The sequence below is a fragment of the Nannospalax galili genome, unplaced genomic scaffold, assembly GCF_000622305.1.
Source record: "Nannospalax galili isolate Female #2095 unplaced genomic scaffold, S.galili_v1.0 scaffold1200, whole genome shotgun sequence".
NCBI classification, from domain to species: domain Eukaryota; kingdom Metazoa; phylum Chordata; class Mammalia; order Rodentia; family Spalacidae; genus Nannospalax; species Nannospalax galili.
Window position 1 is genome coordinate 1,584,257 of NW_008347131.1, and position 17,102 is coordinate 1,601,358.

Sequence of the window (17,102 nt, forward strand, 5' to 3'; positions counted from 1 at the left end):
TTTGTCCTTAAAATTGAGAACATTTTTTTTTCTCAATCAGGAGGAAAAAAAAATCCTCAAGTCTGTGAACCATTGAGATACAATAATTAGATTGTTCTCATAATGCTATGAACATGGGGCAGATTTGCTGATCCCGTCTAATAAAGCAGATCTTCATTAATAATAGTAATTATATAAAGCCTATGCAAACAGTGGGGCATGAGAGCAGTGGGTGTCTTGTGCATCATCCTGGGAGATAAGCTGGTAGGCAGCCTGGGCAGCTCCTGCAAGAAGCCAATCTCTCGTCAAGAGTCTGCCTCAGAGTGTGGTGTTAGTCAGTACTCAGTGGGGAAGCACAACCCATGAGCTGTCAGACCAAAAGGGCTTTACCCTGGGAATTGAGGGCCTGTGGAGTTGTCTCTTAGTTTGCTGGGGTTGCCATCCTGATCACCACAGACATTTTATTTCCTCACAATTCAGGAGGCCTTTCTTGGCAACAGGTGGCTGTCTTCTCCCTATTTCTTCACTATTGCCCCTCAGCCTGTGAGTTCTGTCATTGCATCCCCATTCCAGGCATAGGGAGGATACAGTGTAGAGGGGAGCACTCCATCCTTTAGGGCTTTACTTTTTAGAATGAACTCCTGCAGTACTGTACTCACACTCTGTTGGTTGAACCTAAGGCACTTGTTTTCCCTTAGCTGCAAGGGAGCCTGGGAAATGTAGTGTTTCTTCTGCAGAGCCACATATACAGCTAAACTTTTAGGAGTGTGTGTTGAAGGAAAAGGGGGAGCTGCTTCTGCTTCACCTCCATACACAGAGAAACCTCCCAGAGGTTCAGTAGTGCATTAGAGACAGAGCACCCAACCCAGCTAGGTTTCTACCCCAGAGCCTGAGCCTTCATCCATGAGGAAATCTATGCCTCCTGTTACTGCCTGCCAATGACCTTATTGGTATCTGGACTTTTTTGCTCAAGCATTGTTTCTGTAACCAGAAACACCAATGTCGGAGGGACTCAGGCTGCACATAATGCTCTAGAGAAGGAAAGGGAGAATAAGTGGCCTCAGTGTGCATTTAATCTTAGGGTAAACTGCTTTTTTCATCTAATGGTTCAATGTCTTCCACAGCCGCAGAATCGAGTGTGCCTTTCAGCACAGTTAACTCAGAAACATTGAAGAGTCCCACCATGCAGAATGGAGGTGAGGAAGGTCAAAGTGTTACAGCAGAAAACCAAAGCACCATCATTGGAACCAGTTATCCTGATGTATTTTCTGAAGGACTGAACGGTACTGAAGGGCCACCCAGAACAGTGCACAACAGAACTGGTAAGCAAGTAGGCTCTGCTTCCTAGCAGTGAATGTTTCTTATAGAAACCACCATAATTGTAGATGTCATATTTTACAAATACTGTTTTTCTTTTAATTATCTAAAATTGAAAAATGTCATAATGTTTAGTAGTGTATATTCATAACATAAATACATATCAGCAAAATGAAAGCAATAATATGTGAACTGTCCATTAGGCAGAAATAATCCCCAATAACTCCTGGTGTATTTGACAGTTTTAAGATATATGCATATATACGTATATGTAATGCATTTCTTTTACAGTGAGTTTATCATGTACCATGTAACTTTGTAATCTACTTCACTCCTACTAACCAGTTTATTATGAACATTCTTCCTTTCAGTATAAATATTTTGGGCTGGTGAGATGGCTCAGTGGATAAGGGTACTTGCTGCCAAGCTGGATGACCTGAGTTCATTTCCCCAGGACGCACATGATAGAAAGAGAAAACTGCCTCCTTCAAGTTGTCCTCTGACTTCCACATGTTTGCCCTGGCATGTGTGCATGCACACACACATACACACAGACACATACACACAGAAACATATACACTAAATGTAAATTTTTTCTTATTGCACAATTTTAGCACCTGCCTCCGATTCTGTAGGCAGATAAAGACTCTGTAAGCAGATACCAATGGCCTGTGTTCTAAAACTGACCCAGTGCATGGTTTTGTACCTAGTTTTACTGGAACACAGTGACCCCTGTTTGTGTCCTGTTTATGGCTGTTTTCATGCTAGGACTGAAAAGAAACAATGGGAAATTCATGAATTGTAAAGCTTCAGATTTTTACTGTTAGCTTAAAAAAAAAAAAAATGGACCTCTTGGCTAGATCAAAGATTCTCAAAGCATCATGCTGGGCTCCCTAGGGGTTCCCTAATTTCTTTCAAGGGCATATGAAGTGTTATTTTCATAGTAATACTAAAATGTTATTTGGTCTCTTTACTTTTATTCTCACAAGTCCACAGTTTTCCATATTCCCTATGACATGGGATGACATTGTCACCCGAATAGCTAGTAGAATGTATGCATGTGTATTCTTATGTTTAAAAATTTCCTTATTTGTAATACAATAATTAAAGCTGTATAAGCAAAAGTTTTGAGGTCCTTAATGATTTTTAAGACTGACACCAAACAGTTTAAAAGCTGCTAGTCTAGACATAAGTTATTTGGCCACTTCCTTAATATTGGACAGGTAGACTATTATAATTTTTCACAGTATTACAAAACAATAATAAAGTTCACAGAAATAGTTTAAATAAATTATTGAATTATTCCTAGGGTAATATGAGAACATTGTAGGAGTCCCTAGGGAGCTAATGTTCATTATTGTTCTTTTTAAAATTTGTGGTCCCAGCCCTGGGTGTGCCAGGATTTCAGTGCACAGTGGTGCTGGGCGTAGGCGCTATGCAGATCGACTGCTTACAATTTGCGACCTCTTTGGGGATGATATTCTCAGAGAAAAATCAGCTTAAAAAGACTGGAGAAAGCCTCTCTTCCTTCATATATGCAGACATCAGAATGTAGTCACAGGATGAAGAATAATCAGGAAAACACATCACCAGAGGGGAGAGAAAGTGCCATTGACTGACTCCAAAGAGTCATTGTCAAGGAATTCACAATAACTCCTTAGGGAAGTCCAGTGAGCTTTATGAAAGCACAGAGAAATAATTAAAAGAAATGAGCAAAGCACCAAGTGACAAAACATGAGAAATTTTCCAGAGAAACTGAAACCATAAAAACCACTTTAGGCATGGTGATGCATGCCTGTAACAGATCCCAACACTTAGAGAAGTCTGAGACATGAGGGTTGCAAGCTCCAGGGTAGCCTGGGCTTCAGAGTGAGTTTGAAACCAGGCTGGGTGACAAAGCAGGGCCCTGTCTCAAAATGGAAAGAAAGAAAAAGCAAAACAAAAACCAAATAGAACCCCCAAAGAAGCTCCACATCAGATCTTGGAGCTGGAAAATACAGTGACTGAAAGGAGCAGTGAACATCAGTAGCACAGAAGACTGAGCAGAGCAGAGTCTATGAACCCAAAGGCAGGGTATTTAGCAGTCCGAGGAGGAGAGGAAATAAAAGCAATGGAAAACAATGAAGAACACTTACAGGACTTATGGGACAACAGCAAAAGAACAGATGCTTAACTCATCAGGGTTCCAGAGGGAGAGGAGGAAAAGAGGACAGAAAGCTTGTTTGAATAATACTAGAAGAACTTTCTGAAAGAAATCCACATCTAAGTATAGGATGTACAGAGGTCTTCAATCATATTCAATCTGCACAGATACCCCTACATGTTATAATCAAACCATCGATACTAATAGGATCTTGAAAGCAGCAAGAAAAGAGAAGCAAATAAATTAGGTAGTTCAGTGTGGCTAGAAGCAGACTTCTCAGCAAAAACCATGCTGGCTAGGATATATTCAAAGAGCTGAAGTTAAAGAAAAAAAGGTCCGGGTTGTGAATTATATACTCTATCAAAGGAACCAAGCAGGCACACACAGATATTCCCTCCCATGGCTGCAAAATACACATTCTCCCCTGGACATGCACTCTCCCCTGGACATGGCACATTCTTTGGGGGTAGGGCATACATTAGTCCACAACGTGCATCTCATATAAGAATTCTGAAACCATCTCAAGTATCTTTTTCATAATTGAAGAATACTAGAGCTCAGCAGTAGCTAGAACTTCGGAAATTTAACAGATCTATGAAAACTAAACAACATGATCTTATACAACCCATAGTAATTAAACAAAAGCACTAAAAGGAAATTAAAACATTTGAGAAAAACATAAATGGAAAGATTGGGGGTTGGGAGATGGCTCCCTTGATGCTCTTGCAGAGTACCTGGCTTTGGTCACCAGCCATCCGTGTTGGGTGGCTCACAACTGCCTGTAACTCTAGTGATGCTTCTGGCCTCTTTGAGCACTCACGTGCACATACTCACACTTATACACATAGATATACATAATTGGGAAAACTTAAATCCTAAAAAAAAAGGAAAGACAGAAACACATGGCAATGGATATGGCAAAAGCAGTTATAAGAGGAAGTTTATACCAGCAAATTCCTTTAAGTCTAGCAAGTCAAATCCAACAGTACATTGGAGACCATTCACTGTGATCAAGTAAGGTTCATACTAGGGATTTACCATATGCAAATGAACAGGTGTGAGACATCTTATTAACAGGACAAGAATTAAAGATAATTAGAAAAACGTTTAGCAAAAAAAATGTGCTTGCTTTGTCGAAATTTATGACTCTATTTCCCAAAATTGCTGAGATGCTCTGTATGAGTGGGAAAAATTAGTTCTTAACAGATTTCTCCTTTGTGAAAATGGTGCCGTAGTCTTCCTTATACAGTCAAGATGGAGAGAGGAAAAAGTGCTTGTATAGTACCCAGTACTGGTCTGGGACATGGCCAGCTACCAACTTAGGGGTGCTGCTGTTCTTAATTTTTAAAAAATTTGTTGACTTTTTATGATTTTCATACTGTATAATTTGATGGTATTTAGATCGCTTTCCCTATGTGCACCTCCCTTTTCTGCCCCCGCAATTTAATATACTCTATTATATATATAATAAGGCCTATGAAGTCCAATTTGTGTCCCAAATGTCTTTTAGTGTAGGTTTAACCCCTGGAGCCTAGTTTACCTATCAAGAGTCCCATCCCTGAAGGGACTAGCTGTCCTCCTCCCAGCAGCCATTGGTTGCCAAAATTTCCTTAGTCTGTATTGTGATTTCTTACCCACTTTCCCATGTCTATGGTGGGATTTTCTCTGGTTTGAGCTTGCATGGGACTTGTGCATGCTGTCACCATTGCTGTGGGTTAATAGGAGTAACTGACCAGCTGTCTGGAGAACTCTGTTTCGTTGTGGTCATCCACCTCCTCTGGCTCTTACCATCTTTCCACCCTCTCTTCCACAATGATCCCTGAGCTTTGGGAGCAGAAATGTGATATTGGAGTCCTACTCAGGGATAAGCACTCTGCGGCCTCTTGTTCTCTGTACATTGTCCAGTTGTGGGCTTCTGTCTTAATCACCATCTGCTGCATAAGGAAACCTCTCTGGTGAGATTAAGAGATGCATTAATCATAAAGATTGGTAGTAGTTCTTAACATACATACCACATGGATGAGCCATATTATGCTGGGGTTTTCTTCATTGAGTGCTGTTCCCGTGCTGCTTCAGTGTCTTTACTCATTATTGGATGGCTACAAGTTTCAGTTTCTTGTTCTTGGAAGTATATGCTTCTATGCATCAATCCATTTATTTTAGCATGTCACTTTTTATTTTAAAAATATTTTATTTATTATTATTATTATTAATTATTATTATTATTTTGGTCTTTTTGAAACAGGGTTTTCCTGTAGCCCCAGCTGGCCTGGAACTCACTATGTAGACCAGGCTGGCCTTGAACTCACAGAGATCTGCCTGCCTCTGCCTCCCAAGTGCTGGGACTACAGGCTTGTGCCACCACGCCTGGCTCATTTATTATTTTTATGTGTATGAGTATATTGCCTGCATGTATATAAGTATACCCATGTCATGCAGTGCCTGTGGAGATCAGAAGATGGCATGAGATCCCCTAGAACTGGAGTTGTAGATGGTTGTTAGCCTTTTTGTGGGTGGTGGGATTCAAACCCGGGTCCTCTGCAAGAGCAGTCAGTGCTCTTAACTGCTGAGCCATCTCTCCAAGCCCTAGCATGTCAATTTAAAAAATTTAATTGCTCACAGTAATCTCTTAAAATGTTTTGTAATTCTGGTGAGAGTTGAGAGATAATGTCATTAGGAGTCAGTTTAGTACTATAACTTAGTAGAAAACTAGTATTAGACTCTCACCTATCCCTGTGATCTGGCTAGCCTCAGTTTCCTAAGCCTGATACCAATGTCAGATATGGGCTCCATCCTAGGAAGCAGACCTTAAATCCAATTAGAAAGTGGCTGGTTTACTCCATCATATTCATGCCACTGTTGCATTGGTGGGGCATATCTTGCCAGGCCGGTTGTTGTTGTAGTTCACAGGATTCATAGCTGGGTAAGGTTAATGATGATTTTTTCCTTCTAGTAGCATGTATGGTGCTGCTGTTCTCGCTGCCTCTCCTCCTGCCACTGTTGCCAGTTTATCATTGTCATCACCATCATCGCTGATTGAAAATGATAATCTGCATTGTGAACTTGTCACTTTATAGAGCAAACTCAGGCTTGAGAAAAGGGGTAGGGATTGTTCTTGGCAGAAAGTTTGTTGAATTTTGGGTCACAAGATTATCCTTGCATGTTCCATTTTACCTCTTGTTTTCTCTCTTCCCCATTTCTATTAATTGAATAAATATTCCATCTCCTTGTGAGCCAGGTGAGGCATCCTGACTAGTTCTTATGCTGAGAGCTGTGACCTGTAGTTCCCAAGCACCCGTATTTTATTCTGGGTGTTGCCCCTCAATCTTGATTATAACTAGGATACATTGATTTTTTTGTTTTTTGTTTTTTGTTTTTTTTCATTTTACTCTTGGTCACTGTGATGGCTTCCATTTGTTTGAGATTCTGGAATTTTACAGGTGATGAAACTGTTGTTCAGAGAGGTGAAAGGACTGAGCAAAATTAAAAGGGGACAAGCAGGTTTGAAGTCTGAACCTAGATTTTGAAATACCCTTCTTTAATGATCTTGTTTGTTTTATCATGGTGACTTAGTAATAATCCTTCACATTTAGTATGGTGCGTTATAGCTAAGACGGAGCAGTTCTAAAGGATTACTCAAGTCACTCAGCTATTGGGCAGAACAGATCTTTACAGGTAGCTTTGTGAGACTTGGGAGAAAAAGATCTAAGATTTGCATCTTAGATCTCTTTTTGTATCAGCTTATATCAAGATTTAGCCCCGGGTTCAGCTTCCAGCCACCGTGGCCAGCTTCTATTTGTTTTGTCTTCTGTTTCAAGAACACACACTGATATAAGAACGTATATGCATTTGAATGTATCTTGTGGCAGGGAAGTCTAAGGGACAAGTGAAGAGAAATGAAACTCATGAAATTCAGTTCTGGAAAGTAGACGTATATGGCAGGCTTTGCTTTTATATTTGCTACTTAAATGTAATTTTTCCTGTTTTTCTTTTTTTGACATTTAAATAGCACTGAGTCCTGTGTTTGACATTGAAGCTACTTCTGTCAGCCCAACCAGTGTGGTTTTAACATGGAAAAGTAATGACTCAGCTGCTTCAGAGTACATGTATAAAATAGAGAACAAGATGGAGAAGAAACCACTGTTTGCTGAGGGAAACCAAAAAGCATACAACATCACAGGCTTAAATCCAGCCACTTCCTACACGTTCTCCATCACTCCAGGAATAGCCAATGCAACTTGGGGAGAGCCCGTGGATATAAATGTCACAACAGGTAAGGGACAAGGATGGAAAGAGTAGGTGACTATGGCAGGAAGCCCTCCAGCCACAGGAGGTGAGTGTCCTTACTCACCTCGGAGTCCCAAGGATTGGGTTCTTCCAGAGGAGATCCACATTAGTTAGTGTGTATTGAGAACATTAATTTGTCCTCATAAAACCTGAAGGTTGTAGGTAAGAACTGTGATGTGGAGAAGTTGTTTCTTCCTTTCTTTTTTTAAAATATATATTTTTATTATTTTTATTATCTTATGTGTGTGAGTGTATTGCCTGCATGTATGTGAATGCACCCGTGTCGTGCAATGCCGAGGAGGTCAGAAGAGGGTTTTGGATTCCCTTGGAACTCGAGTTAAGGACGGTTTGTAGCCGCCATGTGGGTGCTGGGAATCAAACCTGGGTCTTCTGCAAGAGCAGTCAATGCTCTTCACCACTGAACCATCTCTCCAGCCTCAGAAGTTGTTTCTTTCAAGATCACAGAGTACTGGGCATCATGTAGTGGAACTGGAACACAGGGAGCCTGATTCTAGACCGCAAGGATACCTTGATTTAGCTATCCAGAGTCATCAAGCTGTGTAGTTTATTGGTGTTACATTCCTTAATAATGATGAAAAAGAGGGTGGGGGAATGTGACTTAGTGATAGTGTTTATCTTAGCTTGTGTGAGACTGACTGATTTAACCCCTGGCACCAGCAAAGCACAAAACCCCAAAACCACCAATTAAGACTGGCTCAGGGGTAAAGTGTTTGCTGTGCAAATGTCGGGGCTGGTGTTCAGATCCCCAGCACCCATATAGTAAATGCAGGGCGGGCATGGAAATGTCTGCCTGTAATCATAGCACATGGGAGGCAGAGACTAGATCCCTGGGGGCGGATTGATTAGTAAGATAGCCAAATTGGCAAGCTCTGGGTTCACATAAGAGACCCAGTTGGGGAAGACACCCATTGTCAAACCACTGGTCTGTGCATGTATACAGATGTGCTACCACACATGTAAAACCTCTCTCTCTCTCTCTCTCTCTCTCTCTCTCTCTCTCTCTCTCTTTCTCTCTCTCTCAACTTCCAAACCCCCAAACAAAAACCAACTAACGAAGAGTGATCTGATTTAGAGATCTTTGCACCTGAGAAGTCAGATCACAGAGTCCATCTTATTTCAGAGACGGATGCTGCTTTTGAATCATTTAGAGCAGCATCTGTGCAGTCAGCCCTCTACAGACCTGTGCATGCCCTCTGTGTTCTGGTTTCCCATTTCACAAGCTATTAGTTTGTGTTCTTGAGCAAGTCACCCTGCCTCTCTGAGCCTCCCTGTTCTCATATCAAAAAGTGAAGGGAATGATGCTGGGTGTGCTGGTGTGCACCCGTAATTCAAGTACCAGGGAGGCAGAGCAGGAGGACGGCTGCAAGTTTGAGGCCAGCCTAGGCTATGTAGCAGAACCAGTCAACCCAACAACAAAGTAGTTGTGAAAAGCACAGTGAATGGATGCCATTTTAGCTGAAATCATTAGCCAAATAAGGCAATGGACGGGCCCAGGTAGATCTTTGGGAAATGCCTGTGGCCTTGGTACAGAAGGATGTGCTCCTTCTTCAGTATCTAAAATAAAGATAATTAATGCACTGCATAAAGGATATTTTTTTTCTTAATCATTATTATTTTTTTTTAAATTTTAATAACCACATGATTAGAAGAAGCATTTCATTACAGCTTTAACATATTCAGCAACATACTCCAGAGCAAGAGTACATCTCTTTCACAAGTGGCTATAAGTTTTCTAGGTTCACAGTTGAATTAATACAGTTATACAGTATTGAACTCAGTATAAACATCTGACCTTCCTAAAACAAAGACCTCTATGGGAGGGTGCCATCTGGAAAGTGGGTGTATAGTTGAGTAAGATGGTTTGGGTTGTTCTGTGTGATACACACACACACACACACACACACACACACACATCAACAAATTAAAAAAATATTAATTTGAGAAGGAAGCATGGAAATTTACATCATGTTAATTAGTAGAGGTGATAAACATTACCATTGAAATCTACCCGATGACTTTATAGACATAAAGGATATTTTTAAGAAGAATTTCAAGTCCTTATTGGTGTTAGTTTTCTACAATATAGAGATCCTCAGCAAGTTTGGTTATGGTTTATTCCTTCTCTGTATAATGCTCACCTTCTTTCTTTCTGTGACATCATGGGAATATATTAGATTCTGACACAAATGAAGGATTTTCAGTGGGTCCCTTTGAAGCATCAGTGACTTGAAAGATGACCACAGATGCCTTATGTCTCTCATGCCCATTGTGTTTTTGAAATAGAGCCTTGGCCGGTGTCTGATCTTCGTGTTGCCTTCATGGGTGTGACGCAGGTCGCTCTCACCTGGAGCAGTGGAAATGGCACTGTGTCCTGCCGGATGCTTCTCGAAAGCTTTAGAAGCCCTAAGGAATTGACTCCACACTTGGCAGTCAATATTTCAGGTCTGAAGCCAGGGGTTCATGATACCTGGCATCTTCCAGAATCAAATGAGACACAAATTGACCCCCCAGTTACAGAAGGTGTCTTGGGTGAGTTATAAAAGCATGCATTCTGGTTTTGATTCTGTCACGTGCTAGTTTTAAACACTACTGTTCATATATTTGTGTAGGGCTTTAGAATTGATAGAGGGCTTTCCCTTCACATTTTAGTCTGCTCTCACACTGGTATGAAGAAGGAAGGAAGAGGGCACTTATTTTACAGGTGAACATGTTGGGACTCAGAGTGGCAATGGGTCTTGCAACTTTGAAGTCTGGCAACCAGAAAAGTAGATAAGCTCTTTCATTTTTTTTTTTTTTTTAAATTTTATGTGTATGCGTGTATTGCCTGCATGTGGGTCAGTGCGCCCGTGTGGTGCAATGCCTGCAGAGGTCAGAAGAGGCTGTTGGATCCCCTGGGACTGGAGTTATAGACAGTTGCTAGGTACCCTGTGGGTGCTTGGATTCGAACCCGGGTCTTCTTCAAGAACAACCAGTGCTCTTAACCACTGAGCCATCTCTCCAGCCCCTGCTCTTTCATTTTTTTCTCTCTCAGTTGAACGAATAACAAAGGGTTAACCTAAGTACGGCCATTAGAGGAACCAGTCTTTTGCACTGAGAAGAGGATCTTTAGCCGGCAGATCCAGCGTCAGGGCCATTTGTAGATTTCATAGCATTTTCAGTGGATTCCTCTGCTGACTGGACTTGATCCCCATTTAACACCAAGGAAACAGCCACAAAGTGGGTGTTAGGATTCTTGGTTGCAAGTGGCAGACGGAAACCAGATGTTACTTGCTAAGACTGAAAGAGTAATTTATGGCACATGACAGATGGTAGGGACCTTTGGGAAGAGGCAGACGACTGTCCCCTATTCTTCCTGCTTTGGTCTGTGTGTCAGCTTTCACGATTGCTATAGATCTAAACAACCTAACCACACTACTTACACACAATAGTTCACAGAGTGTCCTCTCCACACATTCCAGGAGAAATGGCCACCCTCTATTCCCATCTCATGCTCTGTCTTGGGTGTCGTTCGGGGGAAAACATTCCTGGAGTGGGGTTTGATTAGCAAAGGTGGCGTCATGGAGCTGTCTGTGGAAAACCATGTTGAGATGAGGGAAGATAACCTTCCAAAGAACAGATAGTGGTCCAGTGTAGCAGAATTGAGAGAAAAGCACAAAGTACCTCTGATGGCTCTGAGGTAATAGTATAAAGTACAATATCTGGTTCTCAGGGGATCAGATCTCTCTCAGAAGGCAGGAACAGATATTTACAGAATATCAGCTGTGGGCCCTGTTGGATGTGTTATCATATGGGATGGGGTGCTGAAAGATGGGGGGGCATGTTCTCTTGTAGTTAATGTCTTTACCTCCTGTGTTTGAAACAGACACCAACAACACTGAGAGAAGCCCAGTGGTTGGCCCACGCCTGGTACGCCGGAGCCTTGAACCTGCAGACCAATCCTCTGTCCAGGAGTCCCCAAACACAGAAGTCCTGCTCACTGGGTTAAAGCCTGGCATGCAGTACAGGGCCACTGTTTATTCTCAAGCAGCAGATGGCACAGAAGGACAGCCTGGGACCAAAGTGTTTATCACAAGTAGGTTGGATTTTGTGAAGTCATTTTAGCCAGAGTTCCCCAGCACCAAGTGTTACCTTCTGTAATTCTGAATCTGAGTTATTTATTGCTTAGCAGCTGTTGTTAGAAGGCGTATTCTGGGAGAGATTTTGGATGACTGATGCACTGGGTTTCTGCTTCCTGTGGTCATGGTGTATCTTTTGTAAAGCTCAGGAAAGCACTGAGCAGGTGCTGTGCACAGATACTGGGCACTGTCTCCTATCTGTTCTTATCTGCAGATCAGCCAGAAAGACAAACTGCTACCATAGTTCCCTCCCATAAATAAATGATAACTGGTTACTGTTTTCCCTTAAGATAAGAAAACAAGTTTTCTTTTTGGTCTGTTCTTGGAATTCATGCTGATCTTTTGTCGAGACATTTCACCAATATTTGGAGACTTTTGGGATCAATGCTGATGAAGGGGTAAGGAAATACATGGTTTCCACTCTCAGGATTTTTCCATATGAATGGAGAGTTGGAACAAATGTACATGAAAAAGCGTGCATTTGAACCCTGTGAGCTCAGGAACAGATACTGCAGCCTCATCACCCTCAAGGGCTTGGTGACCATGATGTGAACTGATTTGGGTTGTCATAGCCCAAAATATATGTTTTTGAAGGCCTCTCATAGTTCCATAGACCTGAGGGAGCAAGGCCAGAAGACAGACTGGCATCTAGGAAACTCTGGGCCACCTTTGGTGACACCCCCTAGATTCAAAGTCCCTGGAAGGAAGTGCTGCATACCTGCTTGATGGATAGCTGTGCTGGAGGAGGGAGCTGCTGTCCCTTGGCTTCCACAAGGGTGACTTACAGTGCTGTTTGAAATGGGGGTTGCTGGTGCATGGTCACCACTCACTATTGCTCCTCACCAAGTGCTATGGACATTGGAAGTTGGGAACATGATTTTAACCTGCAGTTTTGAGGGAGCACCTCACAGGGAGGATTTGAAGTCACTTGGGGTAGGGTGGGTCTTGGATAAAAGGAGAGGAGGAAGAAGGGAAGGAGGAAGAGAGATGGAGGAGGAGGCGGACACTTCAGTTAAGGAAAAACCTAGATTAGAAATGAAGTTGACAGACCCTGGGTGTGAAGGTCAAGGGCAGAGGAGCAGTGGAAGGGAGGTAGCAAAGAGGCTGTGGCTCCTCTTCAAGGCCCAAGTGAGGGACTGTGACAGATTATGGCTTGAGTAAAGAATTTCTATCTAAATATTTGTAAAGGATATCACAGGACCACCAATTCCCCTGTCCCAAAGGAGTGACTGCTTGTTCAAAAGAATGGCTGGGTAATCATCAGCAGATGACTTGGAGCAGCGAGAATCCACAGATAGGATCTGGCCAGGAGGGCTACCTTGGAGCCCAGGCCTTGGAGAATGAGGACTGGTTGTGGGCTCCCTTCCAGGTTATAGATCCTGTGTCCTTGCATGGTAGTTCACAAGAGTCCCATTTGGGCCTGTTAATAAAGACATGATTATTCATGAGGCTCTACCCTTATAACTAGTCACCTTCCAAATCTCACCTTCTAATGTAATCACTATTACTTTACTTTTTTGCTCAAAGTGCTTTAAAAAGCAGACAGCCAGAACCTACACTAACTACATGACCCCTCAGTAAATCAGGCAGATGTCCCTTCATCTGGATAGACCCAACTGGGGTGCCTGGTGAAGGGTGTAAAGGCTAAATATCCTCCCCCTTAACCCTCTTACACAAGCTTCTTGTGTATCGGACAAGCTGCCTCTACCAACAGCACCTGTGGGGGACCCAGTCTCCAGCAAGTCTTTCTTGTCCTCTAGAAAACAAGCAGAGGTGTTTTAGGATTTCAACAGGTAAATTTGGGGTAGACATGATCAGTGAATACACTGCAATACAAATGCACATATGCATTTATACACACACACGTACATGCATACCCAACACATTATCTGCTATTTTTCAGTTGGGTAGACAGATGGGGCAGGGTTAAGGAAACTATCAAGAGTGCATTTAAGCCCCAAACAAGTTGCTGGTGGAAGGCTGCCTCTAGAGCTGAAGGGTAAAGGGAAGGAGGTGGTTGGTTCTTCTGGAGTCTAGTAAGATCTGAGTTAGTGAGAAGCATAGCTGCTTAGGAGCAGAAGATGAAGGATGGAAGCCTGTCAGCTGGCCCTCAGCCACCTGCCCTTGCCACTCATTGGTACCAAGTGCTCATCAGGTGTGTGGAAGTGTGTCCCCCCCCCTCCCCCGCAGTGATACAGGGCTGATACATGCAGGGCTTAGCCTCCTGGGGCACAGAACAGGCAGGAGAAAGACAGGATGGCAGGATGGCATGGGAGGGTGGATGCCTGGCAGACACCTAGTGTTCTCATGTTTGCTTTGAGTAAGGTTAGGATAGTTATCTCTATCTTACAGATGAGAAATGGGCTCAAGTAACTTTCCTAAGGTCTACGTGACTGTTAAAAGCCCAGCTAGCCTTAGAATCCAGACATGCTCCCTGTCCAAGCATACAACTTTTAACTCCTCATGGATAATGTTTGTTCTTACATGGATCTGTGCCTAAAGACTTTTCCAGATCAGCTGCTCTCCTGTGGCAGAAAATGTGAGAGACCATGCTATTGCGTGATCTGGACTCTATTGTATCTCTCAAGGATGGGACACAAACTGCGTACAAAGCACCTGTGAGGCGTAGTAGGCCAGGCTGTGTCATCCCTGGTGTCTGATTTTGGTGGGACCCCCATGCGTGTCTAGCTATGGTGGGGTGAAGACGGTGACTAGACCCTGAGCATGCTTCTCAGGCTTGACCAAGGCAGGTCCAAAGAAGATTCTCTCCCTTTACCCCATTCTGGTTTGACCATTCTGATAATTTTTCACTCCTCTTGTGCCTTCACAGATTCTAGTCAGGTTTTTGACATCAGAGTTGTGAGCATCAGTGCCACAAACATGACCCTGACCTGGAAAAAAATGCACAATGGGTCATCCTCTTCCTATTCCTACAAGATACACGTGGCTAGAGGAACTGATTCCATCAACCAAACTACGAGTGAGACTCAGGTCGTCATCCTTGGGCTCAGCTCGAGTACCTTATATAACATTGCAGTGCGTCCTTTCCTGGGTGACATTGAGGGCACTCCTGGCTTCCTCCAAGTGTATACACGTAAGTTCATTCCTTGCCACGTGCTCTAGTTTGCTTTCTGTTGTGATAAACACCATGACCAAAAGCAACTTGGGGAGGAAAGGGTTTGTTTGATTTATACTTCCAGTTCACAGTCCATCACTGAGGGAAATCAGGGCCGGAACTGAAGCATGAGACCATGAAGAAGCAGTGCTGCTTACTGGCTTGTTCTCTACTTTGCTCTCTGGCTCATGCTCAGCTAACTTTCTTATGCAACTCAAGTCCGCTGACCCAGGGATGGTGCTGCCCACAGTAGACTGGGCCCTCCCACACTGATCATCAATTAAGGTAATTTCTCACAGCCATTGCCACAGGCTAGTCTGATCTTACTCAGTTGAGTAAGATCCTTTTTCCTAGGTAACTCTAGATTGTGTTGAGTTGGTAATAAAAACTAACCGGCTCAGTTTGGCTTACCTTTCTTGAGGTCTGCTCTGTGAAGGTACAGATACCAGGCAGGGAAGCTCTGTTCCTGCCCTGAGAAATGAGCACTGCAAGGAGTCCTTGGGGGCTCATCTGCCCTTCAGGATGTGAAGTGTAATGACAGTAATCATTGGCTGACCAAAATCACATGCCCAGTGGCTTGTGATGTAGTTATTTGTTTTTTCTTGCACTATTATTGAGTGCTCATGACATTCCTGTGGTGTGGTTGGCCTTAGTCTTATTTTATGGATGGGGAAGAAAAGTTTGAGAGGCGATATCTCACCAGGAAAATAATAGTAGACCTCTGGAGGCTTAATAACATGTTCAAGATAGAGTAGCCAGCCATGGCCAGGTTTCTACCCCATAGCCAGAGCCTTTGACTGTGGGAACCCTTACCTCTTGTCACTGCCTCTGATTGACTGGTATGATCTCTGCTCTTGTGGCCAAGTGCTCTTTCTGTAGCCAGAAGCACTAGTTTTTTTTTTTTTGTTGTTGTTTTGTTTTTTCTTTTTTTTCCTTCTGTTTGTTATTTTTATTTTATGTGTATGTTGCCTGCATGTAGGTAAGTGCACCCATGTCGTGCAGTACCCACGGGAGTCAGAAGAGGCTGTCAGATCCCCTGGAACTGGAGTTACAGACAGCTATTAGCTGCCATGTGGGTGCTGGGATTCAAACCTGGGTCTTCTGCAAGAACAACCAGTGTTCTTAACAACTGAGCCATCTCTCCAGCCCCAGAAGCACTAGTTTTTGAGGGGCTTTTATTACAGTTGATGCTCTAGAGAAGAGCAAAAGGGAGAACAAAGCAGCAATTTGTGAAAGCTGCTGGAAAAATTCCTGCCTTCTGGAGAGATATGCATTTTTATTTTTGAGAGAAGCTCTCACTATGTAGCCTAGGATGGTTTTAAATTCAGGATCTTCCTGTCCTCCAGTGGGCACATGCCACCACTGACCCAGCCTGGAGATAGAAATTCTTAATTTAATCATTCACTATCTTTCACAGCCCCTGGTCCAGTTTCCGACTTTCATGTGACACATTTCAACACAAGGGAAATTGGCTTGGCTTGGAGCAGTAATGATGCAGAATCCTTTAGGATTCTTACCATGCAGGATGGAGGTGAGAAAGGTCAAACTGTTATAACAGGAAACCAAAGCATCATCATTGGAGACTTAAAGCCTGGAACCAGATACTGTTTTGAAATATTTCCACAAGGACCTAATGGGACGGAAGGACTATCCACAACAATTTGCAGTAGTACTGGTAAGCATCCTAACACTGATGTTTCTCACAAGAAACCCGGCATAATTTGTAGATGTCATGTTTCCCAAATACTGATTTTTATTAAGACAAATCTTAAAAATATTTTATTACTCTGGTGCATATTAACAATATAAAAATATAGACAAGTAAAAAATTCACATGTAAACAATCAACTAAATTAATCACTAATATATATTTTATTTTGTTTTACATTAAAAATATTATGTGTATGTGATGAGTGTGTGTATGATGTGTGAGGTGTGTGTGTACCATGGTGTGTGTGTGGAGGTCAGAGGATGGCTCTGGGAGTTGGTTTGCTCCTTCCACCATGCTCTCTGGGAATTGAACTCAGGTCATCAGGTTTATGCAGTCGTGCCCACTGAGCCTGAGCCATTTTGTTGGCTCTCTCTCTCTCTCTCTCTCTCTCTCTCTCTCTCTCTTTCTCTCTCT

The 17,102-nt window shown here is 42.7% G+C and overlaps 1 protein-coding gene across 2 annotated transcripts in view; it reads left to right on the plus strand.

The window, feature by feature from the left end:
* The window catches only part of Ptprj (protein tyrosine phosphatase receptor type J), a 170,122-nt gene that overhangs the window by 120,599 nt on the left and 32,421 nt on the right, over positions 1-17,102 (plus strand). For both annotated transcript variants that reach the window (XM_008843633.3, XM_029568550.1), the window contains exons 3-8: positions 1,104-1,301; positions 7,449-7,712; positions 10,031-10,276; positions 11,610-11,819; positions 14,693-14,956; positions 16,395-16,652. In XM_008843633.3, coding sequence (XP_008841855.2) covers positions 1,104-1,301; positions 7,449-7,712; positions 10,031-10,276; positions 11,610-11,819; positions 14,693-14,956; positions 16,395-16,652 — 1,440 coding nt within the window. The remainder of the gene's footprint in view (positions 1-1,103; positions 1,302-7,448; positions 7,713-10,030; positions 10,277-11,609; positions 11,820-14,692; positions 14,957-16,394; positions 16,653-17,102) is intronic.